The following is a 23,115-nucleotide window of genomic DNA, read 5'->3' as shown; positions in this document are numbered from 1 at the left end:
GCGTACCAGGTTTTCATGGGTGCGTGGAACATGCGTTAGTAATATGGGAGCAGATCCAGTCTGCCAAGAGAGATAAAGACATCCACGTAGTCTGGCTGGACTTGCCAAATGCCTATGGATCAGTTCCACACCAGCTTGTTAGTTATGCACTGGAGTTTTTCCATGTACCAGAGTGCATTAGGAGCTTGGTAGACAGCTACTATGGGGACTTGAAGATATGTCATGCAACACAGGGCATACACAACACAATGGCAGCAACTGGAAAAAGGAATAGCGATGGGATGTTCAATCTCTCCCATCCTGTTCACGGCTGCATTCGAGATCATCCTAATTGGTCCAAGACAAATGGTCCGAGGAATCCGTGCACAATCTGGGGTGAGATTGCCAGCTCTGCGCAATTATATGGATGATGTCTCAAGCATCCTCCAGACTGCTGCATGTACAAACCAGCTCTTGAAAAGGCTGGAAGAGCTATTGGCATGGGCCAGAATGAAGATTAAGCCAACAAAATCACTTAGTCTTTCTATTAGAAAGAGGGTGAGGGACGATCGGATTTCATGTGAGGTGGAGGGCAGAGCAGCCTATTCGAAGTTTAGGGAGAGAATACACAGCAGATCAATCAGACAAACACCATGGCAGAATTGGTCCTGAAGCAAATGAAAGAGGGCCTGGATATGATAGACCATTGTCATCTCCCAGGCAAATTCAAGGTTTGGTGTTACCAATTTACACTCTACCATCACCTGATGTGGCCGCTAAAAATGTGTGAGATTTCTGCAGCGGCAGTGGCAAGGATGGATGCCAAGGCCAACAGTTATATCAGGAAGTGGCTAGGCCTGCCATGTTGTCTCTCAGATGTAGCATTGTTTGGAAGAAATGCTTTACAACTGCCTCTTAAATCACTCACTCTGGGCTACAAGCAGGAAAAGACCAGGCTTGTTTTGGAGCTATGGGAATAAACAGACCAGGCAGTGAGGGCAGGTCAAGTCCAAGTCCGAACAGGCAGAACTTGGAAGGCAGAGGAGGTCGTAAACCAGGAGGTTTCAAGACTGAAGCATCAAGAGATTGTTGGAAGAACACAGTCAGGAAGAACAGGCCTTGGATGTGGGGTGGCTCCCAAACTGTTGTCAGCAGCCTCCCAAAAACAGAGGAAATCAATGGTAGTTACAGAAGTAACTAGGATGGAAGAGGAAGGGTATAAGATTAGGGCAGTCAGCCAGCAGCAGCAAGGGTGCTGGACCACATGGGAGGGGACATCTGATAGAGTATTAGGATGGGCTGACCTGTGGAAGGTGCCCCAGGCCAGGCTAAGTTTTTCAATAAGATCTACCTACGGTACCCTACCAAGTCCTGGGAATTTCTCTCTGTGGTATGGCAAAGAGGAGATTTGCCCCCTCTGTTACTAATACGATGTAATGTCAACAAAACCTAAAATCCTAAAAGGACTGTAAAAATGACGATTTAAACAACAGCTCAAATTTTACATAAGTTTTATTAAGCTTCACATTTCTGTTTTAAACCCTCCAAAAACTGGCCACATTCACTTTCATTGTCTCCATTCACTTCCATTGTAAGTGCCTCACTGTAACCTCGATATATGCTTTTTTAAAGAAAAGGAGAGATGAGTTGAAATAAATTATTGTGGTAATCAACATTATGCCACAAATGCTGTCGATTGAGCTTAACGTGTATTGAACCAGGAACATTCCTTTAAGTCACCTAGACAAGTCATTAAAGAGTAAAGCTGCATCAGATTTCGCGTGCTGTCAGAGTGTGCACTGTATTTAATAAAGAACATACATCTTGGCTATTAAAAAGTACACTTTAGGTATGCAGGTGAGTAGTATGTATACATTCAAAGAGCAAAGAGCTTCTATTGTCTGAACTGTAAACATCTCACAGTCATCTAGTCCTTAGCTACCTCATCGACCTCAGCGTAACATTTAACTCCAATTAATCGTGTCTTTCATTAAATCTAGATATAAACTTTGAAAGATCATTCATCATCACCAGACATGACAGACGTGAATTTGTGCTGCACGGGAGGCAAATATATTTTTAAAGAATGAAAGGGGGAAGTGAAGCCGTAATTATAAATGTAGTTAAAATATTATTTTCATTTCAAAGCAAAACAAAACTGCTTTTCCCACTCACTTCAAAGTGGTGTATGTGAGGACTAAACCACAGTGCTGGAACATAGCATTTTAGTCTTAATGAAACACAAATGCGGAAAGTGTGCAAAGTCTGAGGTGGTTGAGTTTAAACGTCTAGTGCATCACTCCACCAATAATAGAGTGAAATCTGTCAATTACACAGATCAGATAATTATGAGCTAGAGATGGAACATAAACCCATAGAGAACTTTGAAGTAAATCGGGCAACGTCATGTCTGCCCGCATAGTCTGTGTATATGATTATTTATTGTGGTATGGCTATGTGATTATGGAATTACATCTTTAACATCTAAAATGAGAGAAAAAAAAGTAAAATGTTACAACTTCATGTGACAGTGAGAGAACCTTGAAAGTTGAAGAAAGGTGTAGTTTTTTTGATGTTGAAATATTTCCCCCTATTCCAGCTTAATATTCACAGACACCTATAAGACATTTATAGGTTGATCTCCCCAAAAAGTTAAACACTGACAGACACAAAAACTTGGCATGAGTTTGAAGCAGGACTATCTATTTGCTGACCAAAGGCAGACAGGTTAAGTGTTTGTAATATCTGTCACTAGTGGCACCACACGAAATTGCAAAATTTATTAATTCTCACACTTCAGCTTTAATTATGCACTTTGTTATGGTCCAGAATTAAAAATAATGACTTGGATGCTCCATGTTCACCACAGAGGTTTTGTAGATTTACCTTACCAGATACTGTCTTTGTGCAATTTGGTACTTTAAACAACATTGAAACTTTGTCTAGAATAGTGCACACCTTCACTGGCCTGGTGCTTCAGTTAGTTTGAGCAATTACAGTCATAAATTCCTTGTCATCACTCCAGTCTTTGTTTGGATAATACTTTCCATTTCACTCCAGGAGCTCAGCATCCCCAGCAGTTGATTTATTTCACACTGAAGGCATGGAGTGGCACTACAGTAACGCATGATTGCTACAAACACACACTCACACATACACATATGGAGACGCTATGCTCAGGAGCTTGTTTTTTCTAAATGTGTGCAGCCTCTGGTATTTTTCCTTTCTAGATTTATCAAAAGGTTTTCTACAATAGAAAGGCAGCGGTTGTATGGTGCATCTGTGTGAAATTAGGTATTCACTGTGCAATAAGAGATTAGAATAAATAATTACTTGTGTAGTGTGATAAAACATACAGTGTGATTATCTATTCACAATACAGAGTCTTAAAACAGTTGTCAATGAAAAACAATGCTAAACTGCAGCTTACCATATAATTGTGTATAGTTAGGATAGCAAAATAAAAAGGATTTTCAACTTTTAAATGGGAGAAAATGCTACCCATGTCTTTTGATGTTGATATATAAGGCTATTCATCCAATCAAACTATGATATTTTGGTTCAAATAATTTAGTAATTTGACTAATGCCAAAGTGTTTTTAGCAAGTCAGTCCACTGGCGGCCATCTTTGGAATGCTCTCGGGCGGCTATTTTTCTGTGAAAACAAGCAGCATACAAGTGTAGCTCCTATCTGTGGGAAATGGGGAAAAACCCAAATCTCCAAAAAGGTTTGTAAAGATTATGATCAAAGAACATATTTCAAATCAGTAGTAAAATCTGCTGGTATCATAAACTGTGCTTCTTTACCTCAGATTAACAGGTGATGTTTGTATCTAAAAGTTGTTTAGCTCTTTTACCTGTAAGGTCCTTTCAACATCTGTTGAACACTGGGCATTCCAATTCCTCCCATTCATTTTAATAGAAGTGGCCCGTCTCTGCTAAATAATCTTTGCTAATGCCTAAACAATATTTAGCCCAGCATTTGTTTCATGTGTTAGGATGGTAAATCAATGTATTCTTTTACATTGTTTTTAAATAAATTTTTGTTTACTTTTTGAATAATAAACAATTATAGTACTGTGTTGGGTCCAATGTAAAATCCGGATCATAGAGCAAAACAAGTTGAGAGCTTTAGGGACCCTTAGGTTAAGTTTAGGGTTGGGGTTTACCGTGTATTAACCTATTCAGGGTGTACGTTAGTAGAATATGTATTCCTCTTGACTGTATTACATAATTTTTGCATGGACCCTAATGGCAGCGAAAGGTAGCCAGGATAATAACAGCACGTTTTTCCATGTTCTCCAACTGATTAAATTATTTAAAATACATCAGACTAAAGTGAGCCCACTGTTAACGAGATTGTTTTCAAAGCTTTGCCACCTCCTTTATCTTACTTGTCGACACTCTCAAAATCCTCAGATAAGTCTCCAGCAAATCACTGTTAAAGTTTGTGTCTTTATGTCATGTCTTATTTTGCAGCTTGCTGGATCTGCTGTCTGGGCAGATTTGTAAAGGATTGGAAGGGTACCGTGTAAAGAGCCTGCAGACACCTTTGTTTCCCTCCATGTCTGTTCTTTTCAAATGAGCTAAAAGAAAAGCTCACTCTGCAGTCTATCGCTTTACTATGGCAGGAGTTCAGATCCCTGTCAGGCCGTTGAAGGACTATTCCAAGTCTTAAAATCCACTTCTGGCCCAAACTTTGGCTCATTTGTGAAACAAGCAGCATATAAAATAAATAAATAAATAAAAATAAAAAAAAATCGCCAAATCTCTGTGGGAAAACACTTATAGAAAGGCATCTTATGGAAACCCAATTAATTAGGATGCGTTTTTATGGGCACAGTACCACAGTCAGTTTCGTGCAATCTGGCTCTATTATGGAAAAGTACGCAGGAAACTTACATTGATAATATCAGCCAATGATTTTTTATAGTCTTTTCTGTCAAAGTGGGTAGCATAATCCATAGATAGTGTTTCAAGGGTGAAAAGAGTGACTGGAAGACAGATAAAACATATAAGATTCAATTCAATGTGAAGATGCCATGGCCTAACTTTATGGTGTGGGTTTATAACAACTTAACAAAAGCAAATGGACTCTCCTTTGTGTTTACTCCCTGCTGACGGGTTTAACTCCTTTGGCAGTAACCTCTGGGGGTAACCTCTGTATTGAATGACAGTTGAAACGCCATGAACACAAGTGGAGTGATACAAACAGTCCCAGTGCTGATATGACTCCTTTACTAGAAACTTTGGAACACCTACTGTCCAATCAGAATCGAGGACCAGAACTAACTGTTGTATAAATATTAGAGCTGTCAGAATTAACATGTTAACGCATGCAATTAATTGAAGTTTAACGTTTTAATTTTTCTTAATCGCGATTAACGCATTTATTGTTAATACAACATAAACCAGCATAAACACTGGTTTGAAGGGTGGAACCTTTGTAATGTGTCTGCCTGGAGTCACACTTCATAACACACACACCAGAGCTAGAGATTCTTTTATTTATTTTAGATCTGTCAGAATTAATGCATAAACGCATGCAATTAATTAAATCTGAATGCGTAAATTTTTCTTAATCGCCATTAACGCATTTACAGTTAATGCGGCATAAACACTTGTGTGAATTACCTTTGTAATGTGTCCGCCTGGACTCATTACACTAACGCACACTTCACAAACAGACACAGCACCAGAGCCCTTCTAACTAGATGATCCTACAAGCTTAGCATAAAATAGCATAACGCAGCGGTCCCATCGACATTCTATGGGCGGTACTGTCGTAATACTCTCCTATTATAGAACTACGGAGATTGTTATCTAAGTAAATAAATACATCTCTGACAGTGCTTCCCTGTCAGTGATAAAAAGATGGAGAAAGGAGCTCTTAGTGCTATTTGATATACAAAACAAGCCCAGATGGGACTTGTAAGGCACATTTTAATTACCACAGAAGCAAGTCAAGTCTTAACTATCACCAAAATGCAGAATGAGACTTTTTTGTCTGGAAGCGCTTTTCATGTGGAGTTCAAAGCTTGACACTGGCTTTGGCGCTCTGACACGAATCATGAACGCAGCTTCACGATTGCTGTAACAAAGCAGGTAGTCACAGTCTACCGGCAAATTAATGTTGTGGAGGATAAGTGTTTAAGAGATTTAATGCTCATTGCGATGCATATGCAACCTATGGGGAAACTAGTTCTTTCAATTAGTCAACCTCCCACTTAGACTTTGGGAAACCTTTAATGTTACTTGAATTGGTGATATTTTAGTGCAGTTCTTGTGGAAGGCTTTGTTTGGGGAATGTTAATAAATGTTTTAATTGTATTTATTTATTTATTTATCACACATTAGACATTTGCACATATATAGTGAAATTCTTTTTTTCACATATCCCAGCTAAGCTGGGATCAGAGTAAAGCATTATATTGTTACATATTGTTTTCTTTTCTTTCCTAAGATGGAAATAAATGCATTTTGACAAGAAAATAAGTATATATAGTGTCAAAATTCAGCACTTTCAAAATCTGCAATTAATCGCAATTAACTAAAAAAAAAATCAAGCGATTAATCGCGATTAAAACATTTAATCGACTGACAGACACAATTTATTTAGATAACAACCTCCTCTGTCATAGGAGGGAGCGTAACAGTCAACTAGTCTGTTACGACAATATCTGACATAGAATAGACAGACATAGAATGTCTATGGGACCACCGCGTTATGCTATTTTATGGTAAGCTTGGTAGAAGGGCTCTGCCAGAGTTACTGTCGTAAGTCACTAGTTGACCATTATGCTCTCTCCTATAATAGAGGTTCTTATCTCAGTAAAAAAAAGAATCTCTGCACACACACACAACAGTGCTTCCATTATAAGATGGAGAAAGGACCTCTTATTGCTATTTGGTGTTCAAAAATGGCCCAAATGGGACTTGTGACAGAAATTAAGTCTTTTTTAGCATATGTAAGGCGCATTTTAATTCCCACAGAAGCACATCAAGACTTAACTGTAGCCAAAACGCAGAAAGGGATGTTTTTTCTGCAAGCGCTCTTCATGTAGATTTCAAAGTGGCACCTGCCGTTGATGCCCTGATGAGAATCATGAACGAGGCTTCACGATTGCTGTAAGAAATCAGATAGCCACAGTCTACCGGCAGATTGTGGAGGATTTGAGTTTAAGAGACTGCAATGAAAATGCAACCTATGTGGGGACTAGTTCTTTCACTGACAGCACTAATAAATATATAATTAAAATCCACAATTTAAGGTAGGGCAGTATGACCAAACTCTTTTAATGCAGTATGAGTAATTTTATATACACAGTAACATTATGAACTTTATCATTATATATAATTACTTGTTGCTGGAAATAATAAATAAAAGGTTTATATATTAATGCTGTGAATAAAGGTTAAACTGGCCATATTGTCATATTAGCAGTGGAGGTGATACATGTCTAACATTAAATGTTGCCACACTGCGAGGCTGTCTGGCAGTGAGTTACCCGCCTCAGCATTGAACCACAGCTGAACCACACACCCTGCAGCCCAGTTAGAAAAGAGACACTTTCCCACGGAGGACAGCTGTGTTCTCATGTACAATATGTGTATAAGGTGGCCTCTGGCTCTCTCTCTCTCAGCTCAGCTGGATCAGACCTGCGATGATGAATGAGGCATGTAATATCACCACACTCGTTGGTATTTCACGAACATTCGGCATTCCTGTGCCAAGTAGACCTCCCTTCCCCGCAGACACACAAACACATGCTCGTGCATACGCAAAGCCTGTGTGTGCTCTCTGACACAGCAGACCATAGCGTGAAGCCATAGGATGTGCAAAACTACATATTACACTGAAACAAATAGCTCTTTGGCTGAACTTTATTCAGTCGTGTACAGTGGTTCCACATGTTTGAAATTAGTTTTCTTAACTTACATTTTCTTATAATTATGTAATCTCAACAAAACACTTTGTGTAACATTTACTCTTCCTATCCCCTGCGCAGTTTCATCAATGCTACACCACACAAAGTATTCATGTTGGCCCAACTCAAATGGATTAAGTAAACTTACATTTTACAAATTTAAATGGATAGAATGCAATGAAATCAAGTTGTGACAAAATGTTCTAGAAGTTTGTTGCTTTATTTAAGCAAAATGAACAAGCAGCAAAAAAAAAAAAAAGAAAAAAAAATTATTTTTTCTTTTTTTCTTTTTTTTTTTTTTAGTGTACAAAACGGATAGCACAAACTCCTAATTCTGATCGGAGGAGCTGCATCTGAAGTGACCGCGAACACTTGTGACCGCACATTCTATATTAATACGCCAGGTTGATACATTGCTTGGCAACTGCAAACTCCTACATTTAGGACACTGAACTATTTTACTTGGCACAAGAATTGTTTATTCCGATTATTAATGATACATTTATCTGTTAATTGAACACCGGTGTCAGTTATCACATTGCTGTTGCCCGTGTGAAGTCACAGTGATTTTAGAATGGGTAAGGGGGTTTTAGGCTCTACATGACCCATGATACAATCTCTGCAACACACAGTCTCTTTTTATGGTTGGTTGCCTGAATGACTAATTGACTAGTCAGTTATGAGGAAAACATGTATAATTAGGTTGGTTCACCTACTGTAATTCGTGGAAGTCTCAATATGCGTTGAAACAATTGAACCTTTTGCCTGCCTGTTTGCTTGTTTGGCTGCATGTCTGTTTGCCTCCCTATTTTTATTTTTTATACCCTGATATGCTATCGTCAAACCTCAAAGCCTGTGGCGGGATGCTAAAAAACAGCAGCTGACGTGACAATGCATGGACGTGATGCTATCGTCAAAATGCAAAGCCCCTGGTGGGATGCTAAAAACAGCAGTGGACGTGACAGTGCAAGGACGTGATATACGTCTGAATGTGAACTGTATGATTGAAGCGCCAGTGTTTTAAAGGGGATACATTTAAACTACTCTGAGAGGGTTTTAGTGTGCTAACTATCTAATAACTTAAGCACAATACATTCTTTCAGCATACTTATTAAAGCGGTGCTGTTACGTCCAGGGACGTATTTATTTTTATTGTTGTTATTGTGTATAGTTGTCGCTGTCACTAGTTGTGGATATTGTCTAAGAATTATGATTCGAGTTACTGTGGTGTGTATTTTCCCTGTGTTCCCTATCTCTCACTCACTCGATGTTGTGTCGATGTAGTGACACTAGGGGTCACTCTTGGGAGCCCGAGACACCTCTGGTCTTTGATAAAAGGCCAATGAAAACTGGCGAGTGGTATTTGCATGCCACTCCCCACACCAGGGGTGCCTCTCTAACAGACAATTGCAGAGCAGCGGGTTGGGCAACACCCAACACCTTGCGAGGTTCTACAACCTCCGGGTGGAACCAGTTTCGTCCCGGGTAGTGGCACGCAATACAAGCAGATAAGCCCGGGATAGCCGGCCGGGTGTATTGCTTGCACATAGTGCCTTTCCCTTCTGAGCTGAAGACATGCGCCATTAATTCCCAGTAGTGTTCACAAACTATGTTCCCTGGTTGACTTCCTCCAAGCCCTGTAGCAGTCGAGTTTTCGGAGGGACTCGCTGCCGGCCCAGTACACGTGCTAACTAAGAGCCCTGTTCTAGGGTAGGTGCTCCGCATGTGGCGGTTCCCTGTAAGGTAACCCCATGTGATGTATATCTTCCACTAATTCATTTCCCTGTTGGCAAACTGCGTCTTCCTTGGGCAGAGCCCCCTCTGCCACAGTCTCCATGTTTGTAGTAACTCATCCCCCGTTGGGTAGGATCTACTATGAGACTTCTCCACATGATAGGCAAGACCATGTGACGTATTTTCCACTTAAATATTCCCCCCTCTCTCTGGGCGAGGTGTGGTCTCCGCGGTGTCCTCCCCTTGGGAGGTACACCCCCCCAACTAGACCTGGTCGGCCCAGTCGGATAATCCCCCTTTTTTTTAGGGAGTGAAAAAAAAGAAGGGGAAAAGAGGCCACGACTGGGCTAGCCTGTCTCTATCTTTTGTGTAGTCGACTTGTCCCCAAAGGGCCGTTCGACACTCATAACTATATTGTGGGAGGTTATGTGTCAGCATGGTGCGCTGGCTATGAGGCACACAGTGGTCTTCCCGTCACACACCGCCAGTTCACGTAACACAGTTCAGCCAGTTGCGGCGTTTTGTATAGGGACCCCTAGTGTCACTACATCGACACAATGTCGAGTGAGTGACAGATAGGGAACGTCATGGTTACTTGTGTAACCTCCGTTCCCTCTGATGGAGGGAACGAGACGTTGTGTCCCTCCTGCCACAACGCTGAACTACTCGCTGAAATGTCCGGACCTTGTCTCGGCTCCTCAGAATAAAACCTGAATGAGTGGTTGCATACCAGCTCCTTTTATACCCGTATGTCTGGGGGAGTGGCATGCAAATACCACTCGCCAATTTTCATTGGCCTTTTATCAAAGACCAGAGGTGTCTCGGGCTCCCAAGAGTGACCCCTAGAGTCACTACATCGGCACAACGTCTCGTTCCCTCCATCAGGGAACGGAAGTTACGCAAGTAACCATGACGTTTTCTCCCTCTTTTTCCTCTTTTGCTCCTCCCACACTCTCTCCAGCAGGTTGCTGATTGCTCCCAGCTGAGCCTGCTCAATAATCAGGAGGGAGGCAGCTTTAAAGCAGAGGGGAAACTCACAGAGAGTGAGACCCTTTCCTTCAGAGAGTTCACCTGAATGGTGTCCTTTGTCCTCTCCCAGCTGAGTGTGTTTTGATGTACTGCTTTGTACTTTATAGAGTGTTATATTGCACTGCTTAGTACTCTGTTGATTGAGTAGCTGGAAAGCTTAGTTGAAGCTTTCACAGTTATTATTACTTTAACTACTGTTGATGGTGACTCCAACTTTTAAGGTTTTTTGTAGCCTAAACGTGGCTTATTTATTGTTTCCTTTTATTTACTATTGTTAGTGATCTTCCAACATTTAAACCTGTTGTACAGCTTAAACACTGTTCAGTTGTTCATATTTAACTTTTCTACGGAAGCTTTAGGGGGGTGGGAGCCATTTCTGTTTGCATTACATTGTTTTCTCCTGTTTTTGGCCAGTCAGAGAGTTAGTGTACATTTCTGTTGTTAAGTTGTTTATCTTTGAACAGTTTAGTTATGGTTTTACTCCTGCTAGGCGGACCTCTCTAATGTTTGTTGTTTTGGCCTTTCCCTCTCCTGAAGTTGATGCTTCCTATTTTAAGTTATTTAATACTTCTGTTTTCTGAGCCAAATAAATGTTTATAAATAACTCTTGTCTGTGGTGCTGTGGCAGGGTACAGATCATCGCTCTTAAAACCACAATTCTGTTACTCCTAAAACCCCTAGATATGGTGTGCTGAGAATGTAACAGGTGCACAATTTTTTTAAACTAAAAAAATCTAGATAACATTATCAACCTCACTAATCATCATCACCGGCTTTTGTTTGAATACAGCATGCCTTGATTGTGCAAATTTGTGTTTGGGGGCTTTTAATTGCAACCGATAAGTTGTTTCCCACCAGGTCCCTTCCCACATTAGCTACTCAAATAAAAAGACAAGGCCATTTAGAGATGCCAGTGTAAAGTGAGTAGCATAAGAGTTTCTTATGGATGAATAGCCCAAGCCTAATCCCTGCCATTAGTTACACTTTCTTGTTTTACAAGGTGTTGTTTTTTTCTGTTTTTGTCCCTCCATTCTCAGTCAGCTGGTTATGCAATATCAGCGTGAGTCGTACAGTGCATGGGTTTAATGTAACATCTATGACCACAGGCATAGATGTGAGGCTCTGACCTCACAGAACAGGGCTCATTTTACACTGCTGACTCTCATTTTGCATATTCTTGTTGGATCATGGTGTTTATGACATGAGAACGAAACACACTGTGAGAAAAATGTCACTTGTTTACACTTGTCAAATGGCCAATGAAACAGACTCTAGCTATGAAGTTGCTAGTCTGAGTTGCTACAAACCATTACATTTTTTATAATATTACATTTTAGCTTGCTGTTAGGCTATTACACCCTAAACATGGAAGTTATTGCTATCAAATATATTTGAGACAATTATTATTTTATTTGTAATATCAAAAATCATCCTGATCATTACCGTGAGAAAAAAAAAAAATGACTTAAACTAGCCTAAGCTGGTTTGCTGATCTTAGCTGGTCTCCCTACCTGGTCAAGATGATCTGATTGGATAGTTTTAGAGGGGTTTTAAACACTTTTTTTCCAGCAGGGTATAAAGTTGCAGCACTCATAGAATGATCGTTGCTTATTCATTAATCATATAAACAGCCTATGGTTAGGCTAATGAACTATGTTATTTGTTATATTCTCTCTTTATTTTTATATAAAGCCTTGCCTTATTTTAGTACAGCTTTACTTGCTTAAAAATGAAGTTAAACAATTAATATTTAAAACCCATTGGGCTTTGAGCAGAACAAATGTGTAAATCGTTCACGATTCAATATTTATGTAAATGTAAATTTAATTAAATGGCACAGTTTACGTAAGAATGGTTTTAGTAATGATTTACACCAAATATGTTTGTGTTATAGGGTTGGGGAGTAATGGAATACATGTAACGGGATTACATATTTAAAATACAAAATATTAGTAACTGTATTCCACTACAGTAAGTAATCAGAATACATTTGCATTAAAAAAGTATTTTGATTAATGAAGAGATTACTTTGCATTTTATTGTAATATGTTCCATTTAATATTTAGTCTATTCAGTTGGAAAACATTTATCCGTATAGATGATGCGATCCAAAGAGCATTTGAACAGCGCAGAAACACTTTCTTAAGATGGGTTACATTCATACGAGCAGACAGAGAAGTAAATTTGGAGCTGAAATAGAAATAAACCTTGTGTAATTTGTCATGTGAACATTTAGCATTACACAAAGCTAAAATGCTGTTTCTAGCCATTTTACATGCACCTGCTACCAGGAATGATCATACTTTTATATCAAGAAAATCCACGTTAGATCATTTTTTTTTTTCTAGTAAGACCTTTGATATTAGGGCAAATTCTTATTCTTGATGAGAATTTTTGTATTGTTTTTCTGTAAAAATATCTAAAAATCCTTAAAGCAAAATCAGTTTGCTTTATCTTGTTTTATAAGCAACACTGCATAAGATATTTAGTCTTTCTAGAGAATGTATGTGTTTAATGTGTATTTTGTCTTACTGTACAAGCAGATTTTTTATAGTAAACACAAGTGAAAAAATCTATCTGAAGAAGTAAACCAAAGTATTTAGATTACGTTACTGACCTTGAGTAATCTAACGAAATACGTTACAACTTCAATTTTACAGCATGTATTCTGAAATCTGTAGTGGAATACATTTTAAAAGTAACCCTCCCAACGCTGCATATACATAACTTTAAATCCATTGCTTTTCCTTTGCTTTGTGAGCATCTGAAAACTCAGTCAGCTTAACCAACTCATACTGTATAATTGAGCTGAACTCTGGGAAGTCGGCCCAACTTTAACCCAGTGGACCTGTTGCATTTTGGAGAGCCATGCTGTAGAGGAACAGCTGTTGTGTAAAGAGAAGCGCAACGCCACTGCTTCAGCCCTCTGCTCTCTGCACCTGTTAGCTGGGTGCAGGCGACCATGCTGTGAGCATATGCTGTGAGGGAGTCACAAGTGACCTCAGAGAGTATTGCTTTGCCCATCTCACTGTTGTTAGATGTGTTTATCTCTCTCCATGTATTTTCTCTTTCTTTCTCTCAGTCTGTTTGTAATCTGTGAAAGAGTTGATGGGTTGGCTAAGGATATTTTTTGTCTCTGTCTCTTCCCCTCAGCTTTGAAGCACTTTGTGATCTAAGATGGCTTGACCTTCAAAGTGTGAGATATTGTTATTAACCCAGTCCTAACCTTAACCGTGCTAAATCAAGCCATAAATTCCCCATTTGAGCATCTGTTTTTAATGTCGTACAGTATACGTATAAGAATGCATTGTCTTCCTTCTGTTTTCTGTGAAAGGGTTATACCGGACCGACTTGCTGCTTGAAAGTGAAAGAATTAATCAAAATCAAATCAAATCAACTTTATTGTCACACAGCCATATACACAAGTGCAATGGTGTGTGAAATTCTTGGGTGCAGTTCCGATCAACATAGCAGTCGTGTCAGTGATGAGACAGTACCAGTTTACAATAACATCAAATTAACACAGCACAATTTAAACATCTGTTATACACATAATTACACTCAACAGTATACAAATAATAACATACACTGTACTGTATACAATATGCACTAAATAGATACACATTATTCAATAAAAATAAAAAATAAAAATATATAAAAATGTATATATAGTATATATTGAATGTACAGTATTGTACTGTATTGACATTCAGGCTGTCAGTTGATAGTAAGTTGTTAAGAGAGAATATAATATAATAATAATATAATTTATGACAGTCCGGTGTGAGATATAAGAGTAAGGGTAATAAAGTGCAGTGCTGATGTATTTTGATCGTGGGAGATCAAGAGTTCAGAAGTCTGATTGCTTGGGGGAAGAAGTTGTCATGGAGTCGGCTGGTGCGGGTCCTGATGCTGCGATACTGCCTACCTGATGGTAGCAGTGAGAACAGCCCATGGCTTGGGTGGCTGGAGTCTCTGATGATCCTCCGAGCGTTTTTCACACACCGCCTTGTATATATTTCCTGGAGGGAGGGAAGCTCACCTCTGATGATGTGTCTGGCAGTTCGCACCACCCTTTGCAGTGCTTTGCGGTTGTGGGCGGTGCTATTGCTGTACCAGGCGGAGATGCAGCCAGACAGGATGCTCTCTACAGTGCAGGTGTAGAACCGTGTGAGGATGTGGCAGTTCATTCCAAACTTCCTCAGCCGTCTCAGGAAGAAGAGGTGCTGATGAGCCTTCTTCACCACGACAGTGTGGATGGACCATGTGAGTTCCTCAGTGATGTAGACACCCAGGAACTTGAAGCTGCTGACTCTCTCCACTGGTGCTCCATTGATGGTGATGGGACTGTGTTCTGGGGGAGTCTTTTCTTCTGAAGTCCACCACAAGCTCCTTTGTCTTACTGATGTTGAGGGATAGGTTGTGCTCCTGACACCAGTGTGTCAGAGTGTGCACCTCCTCTCTGTAGGCTGTTTCATCATTGTCAGTGATCAGACCTACCACCGTCGTGTCATCAGCAAACTTAATGATGGCATTGGAGCTATGTGTTGCCACACGGTCAAGTGTGTACAAGGAATAAAGTAGTGGGCTGAGAACACAGCCCTGCGGGGCTCCAGTGTTGAGGGTCAGTGATGAGGAGATGTTGCTGCCTATTCTAACCACCTGGCGTCTGTTTGACAGGAAGTCCAGGATCCAGCTGCACAGCGAGCTGTTTAAGCCCAGAGCCCTGAGTTTCTCATCAAGCTTGGAGGGCACTATGGTGTTGAATGCTGAGCTGTAGTCTACAAACAGCATTCTCACATAAGTGTTCTTTTTTCCAGGTGGGAGAGAGCAGTGTGTATTGTAGATGCAATGGCATCATCAGTGGAGCGGTTGTTGTGGTAAGCAAACTGCAATGGGTTAAGAGAGAGAGGCAGCACAGAGCAGATGTAATCTCTGATTAGTCTCTCAAAGCATTTGCTGATGATGGGGGTCAGAGCAACAGGACGCCAGTCATTTAAGCAAGTTATTTTTGATTGCTTTGGAACAGGCACAATGGTGGATGTTTTAAAGCATGTGGGGACTACAGACAAAGAGAGGGAAAGGTTGAAAATGTCCGTAAAAACACCAGCCAGCTGGTTCGCGCACGCTCTGATGACGCGGCCCGGAATGCCGTCTGGGCCCGCGGCTTTGCAGATATTCACCCGTCGGAAGGATCGGGTTACATCCGCTACAGAGATGGAGAGTGAACTAACCTCTGTAGCTTCGGCCGCGAGAGCTCTCTCCACGAGGGTGGTGTTATTTCCCTCAAAACGAGCATAAAAAGTATTTAGCTCATCCGCGAGAGAGGCAGCGGTGTTCATGGCGGAGTTTTTATTCCCTTTAAAGTCTGTGATGATGTTAATTCCCTGCCACATGCTTCTAGAGTTGGTGGTGTTAAACTGTACTTCAATCTTGCTCCTGTACTGGCGTTTTGCGGTTCGGAGGGCATAACTGGCTTGTTTATGCTCCTCCGTGTTCCCGGAATTAAAAGCGGAGGTCCGCACATTAAGTGCCGTGTGAACATCGTTATTTATCCTTGGTTTCTGATTCGGATAGATCCGTATTGTTCTGGTCGGAACGACGTCCTCCATGCACTTTTTGATGAAACACATTACGCTATCAGCGTAAAGCTTGATGTCGTCATCAGAGGCGGACCGGAACATCTCCCAGTCTGCGTGATCAAAACAGTCTTGTAGCATGGAATCTGATTGGTTCGACCAACACTGGATTCTTCTGAGGGTGGGTGCTTCTTGTTTCAGTTTCTGCCTGTAAGCGGGCAGAAGTAGAATGGAAGTGTGGTCCTATTTGCCAAATGGTGGGTGGGGGAGGGATTTGTAGCCATTCCGGAAGGGAGAGTAGCAATGGTCCAAAACCTGGTCCCCTCGTGTGTTGAAACTAATGTGCTGGTGGTATTTTGATGCGACTGATTTTAAACTGGCTTTATTAAAGTCCCCGGTCACAATGAACGCGGCCTCAGGGTGCATGGTTTCCTGCTCACTTATACTCCCATACAGTTCCTTGAGTGCCCGGTCTGTGTCGGCTTGTGGGGGAATGTACACAGCTGTGATAATGACCGGGTAAATAAAGGAATAGTTCACCCAAAAAAGAAAATTCTCTCATCATTTACTCACCCTCATGCCATCCAAGATGTGTATGGCAAAGATTTTAAGAAGAATATTTCAGCTCTGTAGCTCATACAATGCAAGTGAATGGTGATTAGACCTTTCAAAAATCACAGCTAAAGGCAGCTATTCCTTTAAGAACTCTTGGACCTTACATCTGTAGTGACACTGTTTACCTTACCCTTAATCCAAAACCAAACTCTACCCATACCTCAACCTCAGTAGCAGCAAATGTGAATCTTCAGAGAATTTTACAGGAAAATTTTTTTACACAATAATACATTGTGCTGTATGCATTTTAATGTTACTACATAGTAGTTAAAGACATCTCATAAAAAGTGGGACCAAACTCTTAAATTAAAATAATCTACAGATTTTGATCTGTTTCTTTCTTTCTTTCTTTCTTTCTTTCTTTCTCTCTGTGTGTCTTTCTCCATCTCTCTCTCTCTCTCTCTCTCAGAGGATTTGGATGACCTGCGAATGGAGGGGGTCACTGGCCTGGTGCCGTCTGGCAGTAAGTTTAGCCAGGGCCGCAGCTCCTACTGTTCAGAGCCCCAGGCCAAAGTCACTCTCAACATCTGCTCAAGGTGTGCAAGGTAAATATTTACACAGTGAACAACCAGCCCTGCTCTACTCATGCCTTCACCTCTGACCAATAGTCACCCCTCAGTGTGTGTGCATTACCACATTGGCAAACCTCCATTTAGCAAGTCAAGCGAACAGACAGTACATACAATGTGAACAATGCCATCATCAGGTCCACACTAAAATGCACTGCCATATATCTTTGTCAAGACACGAGTCACGTATCCTGACCTCTGTTTGCTGAGTGGTCGAACTGAAACCCTTTCAACCGGATATGAGGGCCGCACATTGCATTCCAACAATCTAGAGTTAACGCTTTGAGAGTTAAAGGTGAATGACTACATGCTGAGGTAATGCAGAGCATTCATCTCATTGAGGTCACTTAGTGTGGACTTATCTTAAAGGAAAAGTTCAACCAAAAATGACAATTCTCTCATTATTTACTCACCCTTATTCCGTATAAAACTCGTATGACTTTCTTTCTTCTGCGAAACACAAAATAAGGTATTTTGATGGAGATATGATGCGAATATATCCATACAATGCAAGTCAATGGGGCCCAACATTTCCAAGCTCATAAAAGGACATAAAGGCATAATAAAGGTAATCCATACTCCAGACTCATGTGATTTAGTCCATGTCTTCTAAAGCGATATGATTGGTTTTGGGTGAGAACAGACCAAAATGTAATTCCTTTTTCACTATAAATCTTGCCACGTGTAGTCACATCCTTGCACTTGATGCACGCATGTACATGGACAGAGCCATGAACCAAAAGTGATCATATCAATTTAGAAGACTTGGATTAAACCACATGAGTCGAATGGATTACCTTTGTGATGCCTTTATGTCCTTTTATGAGCATTGTATGGATATAGTCACATCATATCTCCATTAAAATATCTTCTTTTGTGTTCCGCAGAAGAAAGAATCTAATACGAGTTTGAGACGGCATAGAGGTAAGTAAATGATGAGAAAATTATAATTTGGGTGAACTTTTCCTTTAAGACTACGTAGCTAGGTGTTTCTTCAAGTATGGACACTTTAATGTCCCAGGGGTTGATTTTTATGGAAACTTAACATATTTACCCTTTTTGTTTTATTTTGTTAAATGAAGTCCTGTTAAAGTTTTTCAGGGCTCCCAAAGAAGAAACTATATATCATTAAAAAGTTCTAAGCCTCAGGCATCGATATAAGACCACTGTTTTACAGTAGAAATGATACTGCCAGAGTAGTTTCTTAATTTATGTCAATATGCCAAAATATCTGAGTGAGCTTATGAAAATGAAACTATTATAAAACACGTATCTATTGAATGATGTAAAAGTCCTGCTGTTTTGTCCCAAGCAGGCTTCAGTGAACAACTTCCAATTGAAATTTTTGTCAGAAAGTGTGCACATTTACAGAAATATTGATGGATTCTCATATTTACTTAATGAAGAATTATTATTTATGTCCATTTTCCACTAAATTATACGATGTGATATGCTAACACCCTGTACATTTCTCATATGGTGATTTACAATCCTCCAGGAAGCTAGAGGCGCACAAGTTCATTTCTCATTCCAAATATATTCAAGCAAAGAAGACTTGCTATGACATCATGCCTACCTCAGTGCCCACATTACAAGGGACTTCCTCATACATGCCATAGCAGGATAAATTATGTGTAAAGCATAAAACTAACAAGTTAAATTTTGAGACTTGTTGTAAATATATAGAAGAATACAAAAATATTTGGTTTGTCTATTATTTCCATGCAGTCTCTGATGTATGGTATATGATTATTGACAGTTCTGTAGCTGTCAGTCAGAAGAGCTAAACCAGTCTTTCTAGTAAGACAGTCCACTGTTGGCCATATTTGGAACGCTCTTGTTAGCAATATTGCAATCATGAATTGTGATTTTTTTTTACCTAATATTAAGTTAAAAAACACAGTTTACCCAGCTTTTATAGCTAATGCGCATGTGCGTTCTAGAATTGATTTACAGGTGGTGTCTGTATCTAAAAGGCGATTGACTCTTCTAACTGTAAGGCGGGACTTCCTTTCTACATCCGTTGACCGTTTGGGCATTCAGAGCTCCGTGGTTGAGCGTTCCAATTTCTCCCATTCATTTTAATAGAAATGGCCCATCTTTGCTAAATAATTTCTGGCTTAACATCTGCTGTCTGCTGCAGTCTATAAATAATCTGCTTTCTGCCTCATTATATGAATGGAATCCACATGACATCAGTAAAATACACTGCTATAACAACTTGATTATGATTGGAAGTAAGAAATATGGATTAGATGATGTGTATTTTGTCCTGTTTACCATTCTGCATTTAGGTGCTAACGGCTAATGCTACATGCGGTCATAATCACAAGACCTGGTCTTGGAAAATGTTTCATAAATCAGAGTTGTAAAGTAATCTTCTTCAAATGTTAAATAGAACATTATCAGACTTGTGGCTTTAGCTCCATTGTGTTTCTATGCCCAAAGAAGGTCAGTATCATATGTTTATATATATATTTTATATAAATATGTTAAGGAAATAACTTGTCAATAACTTTACAATAAATTTGAGCTATTCTTACTATTTTTCCTCATTACTTTGATCAGTTCTGACTGTTGGACAACAAACTTTCATGTGTCTTCTTTCAAGAGATCACAGTTATGTTAGTAATACAAAGTGATGAACTACACCCCTTTACATTTTGGCTTATGGTCACAACAAGGGGCCACAGGTTAACAGGTTAAAGAGATAGGCTACCAAAAAAATAAAAAATTTAAAAAGAAATGTAAAAAAACATTCTGTCATCATTTACACACCCTCATATTGTTCCAAACTCTTAGACTTTCTTTCTTCCATTAAACACAAAATAGGCAGAATGTAAATTTCAGTCACCATTCACTTTCATTAAAAAATTAATTTAAAAAGAAATTAAAAAGAAAATCTGTCATCATTTACACACCCTCATATTGTTCCAAACTCTTAGACTTTCTTTCTTCCATTAAACACAAAATAGGCAGAATGTAAGTCTCAGTCACCATTCACTTTTATTACATCTTTTTCTTTTCTATGCAATGAAAGGGAATAGTGACTTATGCTAATTTAGTAAATAAATGATTAAAATTTTTGTTTAGTAAGTAAATGATGACTGTATTTTCATTTTTGTGTAAAGTGTCCCTTTAAAATTTCCTTGGAAACTTTTTAACCATGCCTTCTTCATGTTTTTTTGCAACTTTGCAAACATTTATTGTTATACCCTTGTCCCAGACTTTAAATCTTATAATATGAAAATCCATCATAAAAAATAACATTAGCAATACTATATATATATATATACATACACACACAACAGTTAGTTCCAGTCCTCGAATCTGATTGGATGAGAGACATTCCATGAGCACTGATGGTCTGACACCATCAGCACTCGGACACTTCACTGTGTGTGTATTACTCCGCTTGTGTTCGTGCCATTCTAAACTAAAGTGTAAAAACAGTGCAGATGTGTTAAGAGCTACGGTTTGTCTTTTGTTTTTACATGTATTTATTTTTTTTTTTTTACATATGTTAGCCAGCAGGTGGTGGCAGAAGATCATTTTTATGTGTAATATGAGCCAGTTAGGTGACGTGAAGTGAATCCGTTTCAGCCAGTGTTTACATACAGCACTATATGATCGCTTGTATTACTATTACTAAAGCTAGGAAATAGCTTTAAATGGCTTTAAATGAACAACGCATTATGGCTCATCACAGCTGAGAGACACAACAGACTGATTAATTACACAAACACAAACTGAAGGCGCTTACCTCTTATTGGACTTTCCACATTGGAGTGGACACACTGTTTAAAATGGAGGACATTGCGGTTTCTATAGTGATCGACTCTTACGCACCGGCTACCGCGAAATAGGTAGAATTACCCCCACTTGGATCGCTACTTTTCCACTGAGAAAGCTGATCTTCAGAAAGCTGACTGCATCTCTGCTTGGGAGTGGCAACATGTGATCGCACACGCTCTGTCTTTCTCTCTCTCTCTCTCTCTCTCTCTCTCTCTCTCTCTCACACACACACACACACACACACACACACACACACATCCATCCATCCATCCTTGTTTATCCAATAACTTGTTAGAAACAGCACAAGCCGTGATACTATTTTTGAAGTGAAAGTTTTGAATTACTAATGGAGGCTTGGACACATCATTTGGTTTGAACCAGCAAAGGCAGATTCTGATCCACCGCGTAATAAAGTAGTATCATGCACAAATGCATTTTTATGACCATATTCAGTTTTTCCTAATTTTTTCAAATGTACTTGTTCATTGAACCATTGTATATAAGCAATATCACACTAGCAATCATGCTATATGGCCCTAAATCAGCACTGCTGTGATTACCTTCGTCACTCGGCCTCTGGCCTCGTTCCTGCGGCCGAATCACAGCAGTGCTGATGTAGGGCCATATCGCACTCTGCTCGTGTGTATATATATATATATATATATATATATATATATATATATATATATATATATATAAATAAAGAGTAAATTAAACATGTTATAATATTTTGTGGTTTTATAATATAAATATAACATAACATGATGTCTTTTTCCCCAAAAGGTAGTGTACTGTACTTGTTAAAGTGCCCATAGTTAAAGAAACTTCTTATTATTTGGGCCCAAGCACTGAAAGAGTGTAGGAGGGGCTCTGTAGCACCCACTTGAAAATGGACATGTGATGGGGGCTCTGTAGCAACTCCATTTTCACCTACAGTCACCAGAATTGGTACGTGCATAGTTCTCATAAAGCCGAACAACTTTCATACTCGCAGTCATTAGTCTGCCCAAAAGGAAGTCGGCCATTTTGGATTTTCTGAAAACTGCAATCTCTGAACTTTTAAATACTCCTCCTAGGGGATTCATGTGACTGGCACCAAATTTGTGCAACATCATGCCAAGACATTGAAGATCCTAAATTGCAACTGATTTTTGATATATTGAATGGTGTTGCCATGGTGAGGCAATACATTAATGGCAATAAAGGGAAACAGGAAGTGCCTCATATCTTCTGCATGTATTGTGTGATTTAGATCAAAATTGAGCTGTATGTTTGGTAATGGGGGCTGATCACATGGATATGGCTACTGTGGGTCACGGTCATAGCACCACTATCTGGAAACAGGAAGTGTGGCACTTACAACAGACTTTGAAATAGTCCTCTTACATTTACCCAAATCGCTTCAAAATGGTTAACAATAATGTCAAAACACCGCTAATGTAAAATTGTGAAAGGATTCTTGAAATCTTGAAAAGTGTTGTCATGGTAACGGATCAAATTCTATGATGTTGTAGTGTATTCAGGTGCATCTGATAAACAGCCATATGTTTAATAATGCTTATGACATGAATGTGGCTATGGTGGGTCACGGTCATAGGGCCTCCAGCTGGTAACAATAGATGTTCAAGGGTATTCCAGAACTTGCCATAATTACACATTTATTTCATTTGCCACACTCATCAAAGTTGTTAACCATTATGTCTGAGCAGAAGGTAAGACACGGTGTCTTGTTTAGTCGACCAAATGCATGTGTCCATCATGCTTTGTTTTCCGAAAGCCACCAGGTGGAAATAGACCCATGGTGCTTGGGCCCATCATCGCTGCTTGCAGTTAAATTTATCACTTGTTTTCTCTTTTCATTTCCTGCTTTGTAGTTTGTGTCTTGGC

At 39.6% G+C, this 23,115-nt stretch overlaps 1 protein-coding gene across 2 annotated transcripts in view; it reads left to right on the top strand.

The window, feature by feature from the left end:
- LOC127432061 (uncharacterized protein C8orf34 homolog) overlaps positions 1 to 23,115 on the top strand; it is a 139,142-nt gene that overhangs the window by 57,782 nt on the left and 58,245 nt on the right. For both annotated transcript variants that reach the window (XM_051682851.1, XM_051682850.1), the window contains exon 8: positions 17,274 to 17,409. In XM_051682851.1, the coding sequence (XP_051538811.1) occupies positions 17,274 to 17,409 (136 nt within the window). The remainder of the gene's footprint in view (positions 1 to 17,273; positions 17,410 to 23,115) is intronic.

The sequence above is a fragment of the Myxocyprinus asiaticus genome, chromosome 41 (genome assembly GCF_019703515.2).
Source record: "Myxocyprinus asiaticus isolate MX2 ecotype Aquarium Trade chromosome 41, UBuf_Myxa_2, whole genome shotgun sequence".
Lineage (NCBI taxonomy): Eukaryota > Metazoa > Chordata > Actinopteri > Cypriniformes > Catostomidae > Myxocyprinus > Myxocyprinus asiaticus.
Note: the sequence above shows the minus strand (reverse complement) of the source record. Positions and strands in the feature narration are given on the sequence as shown.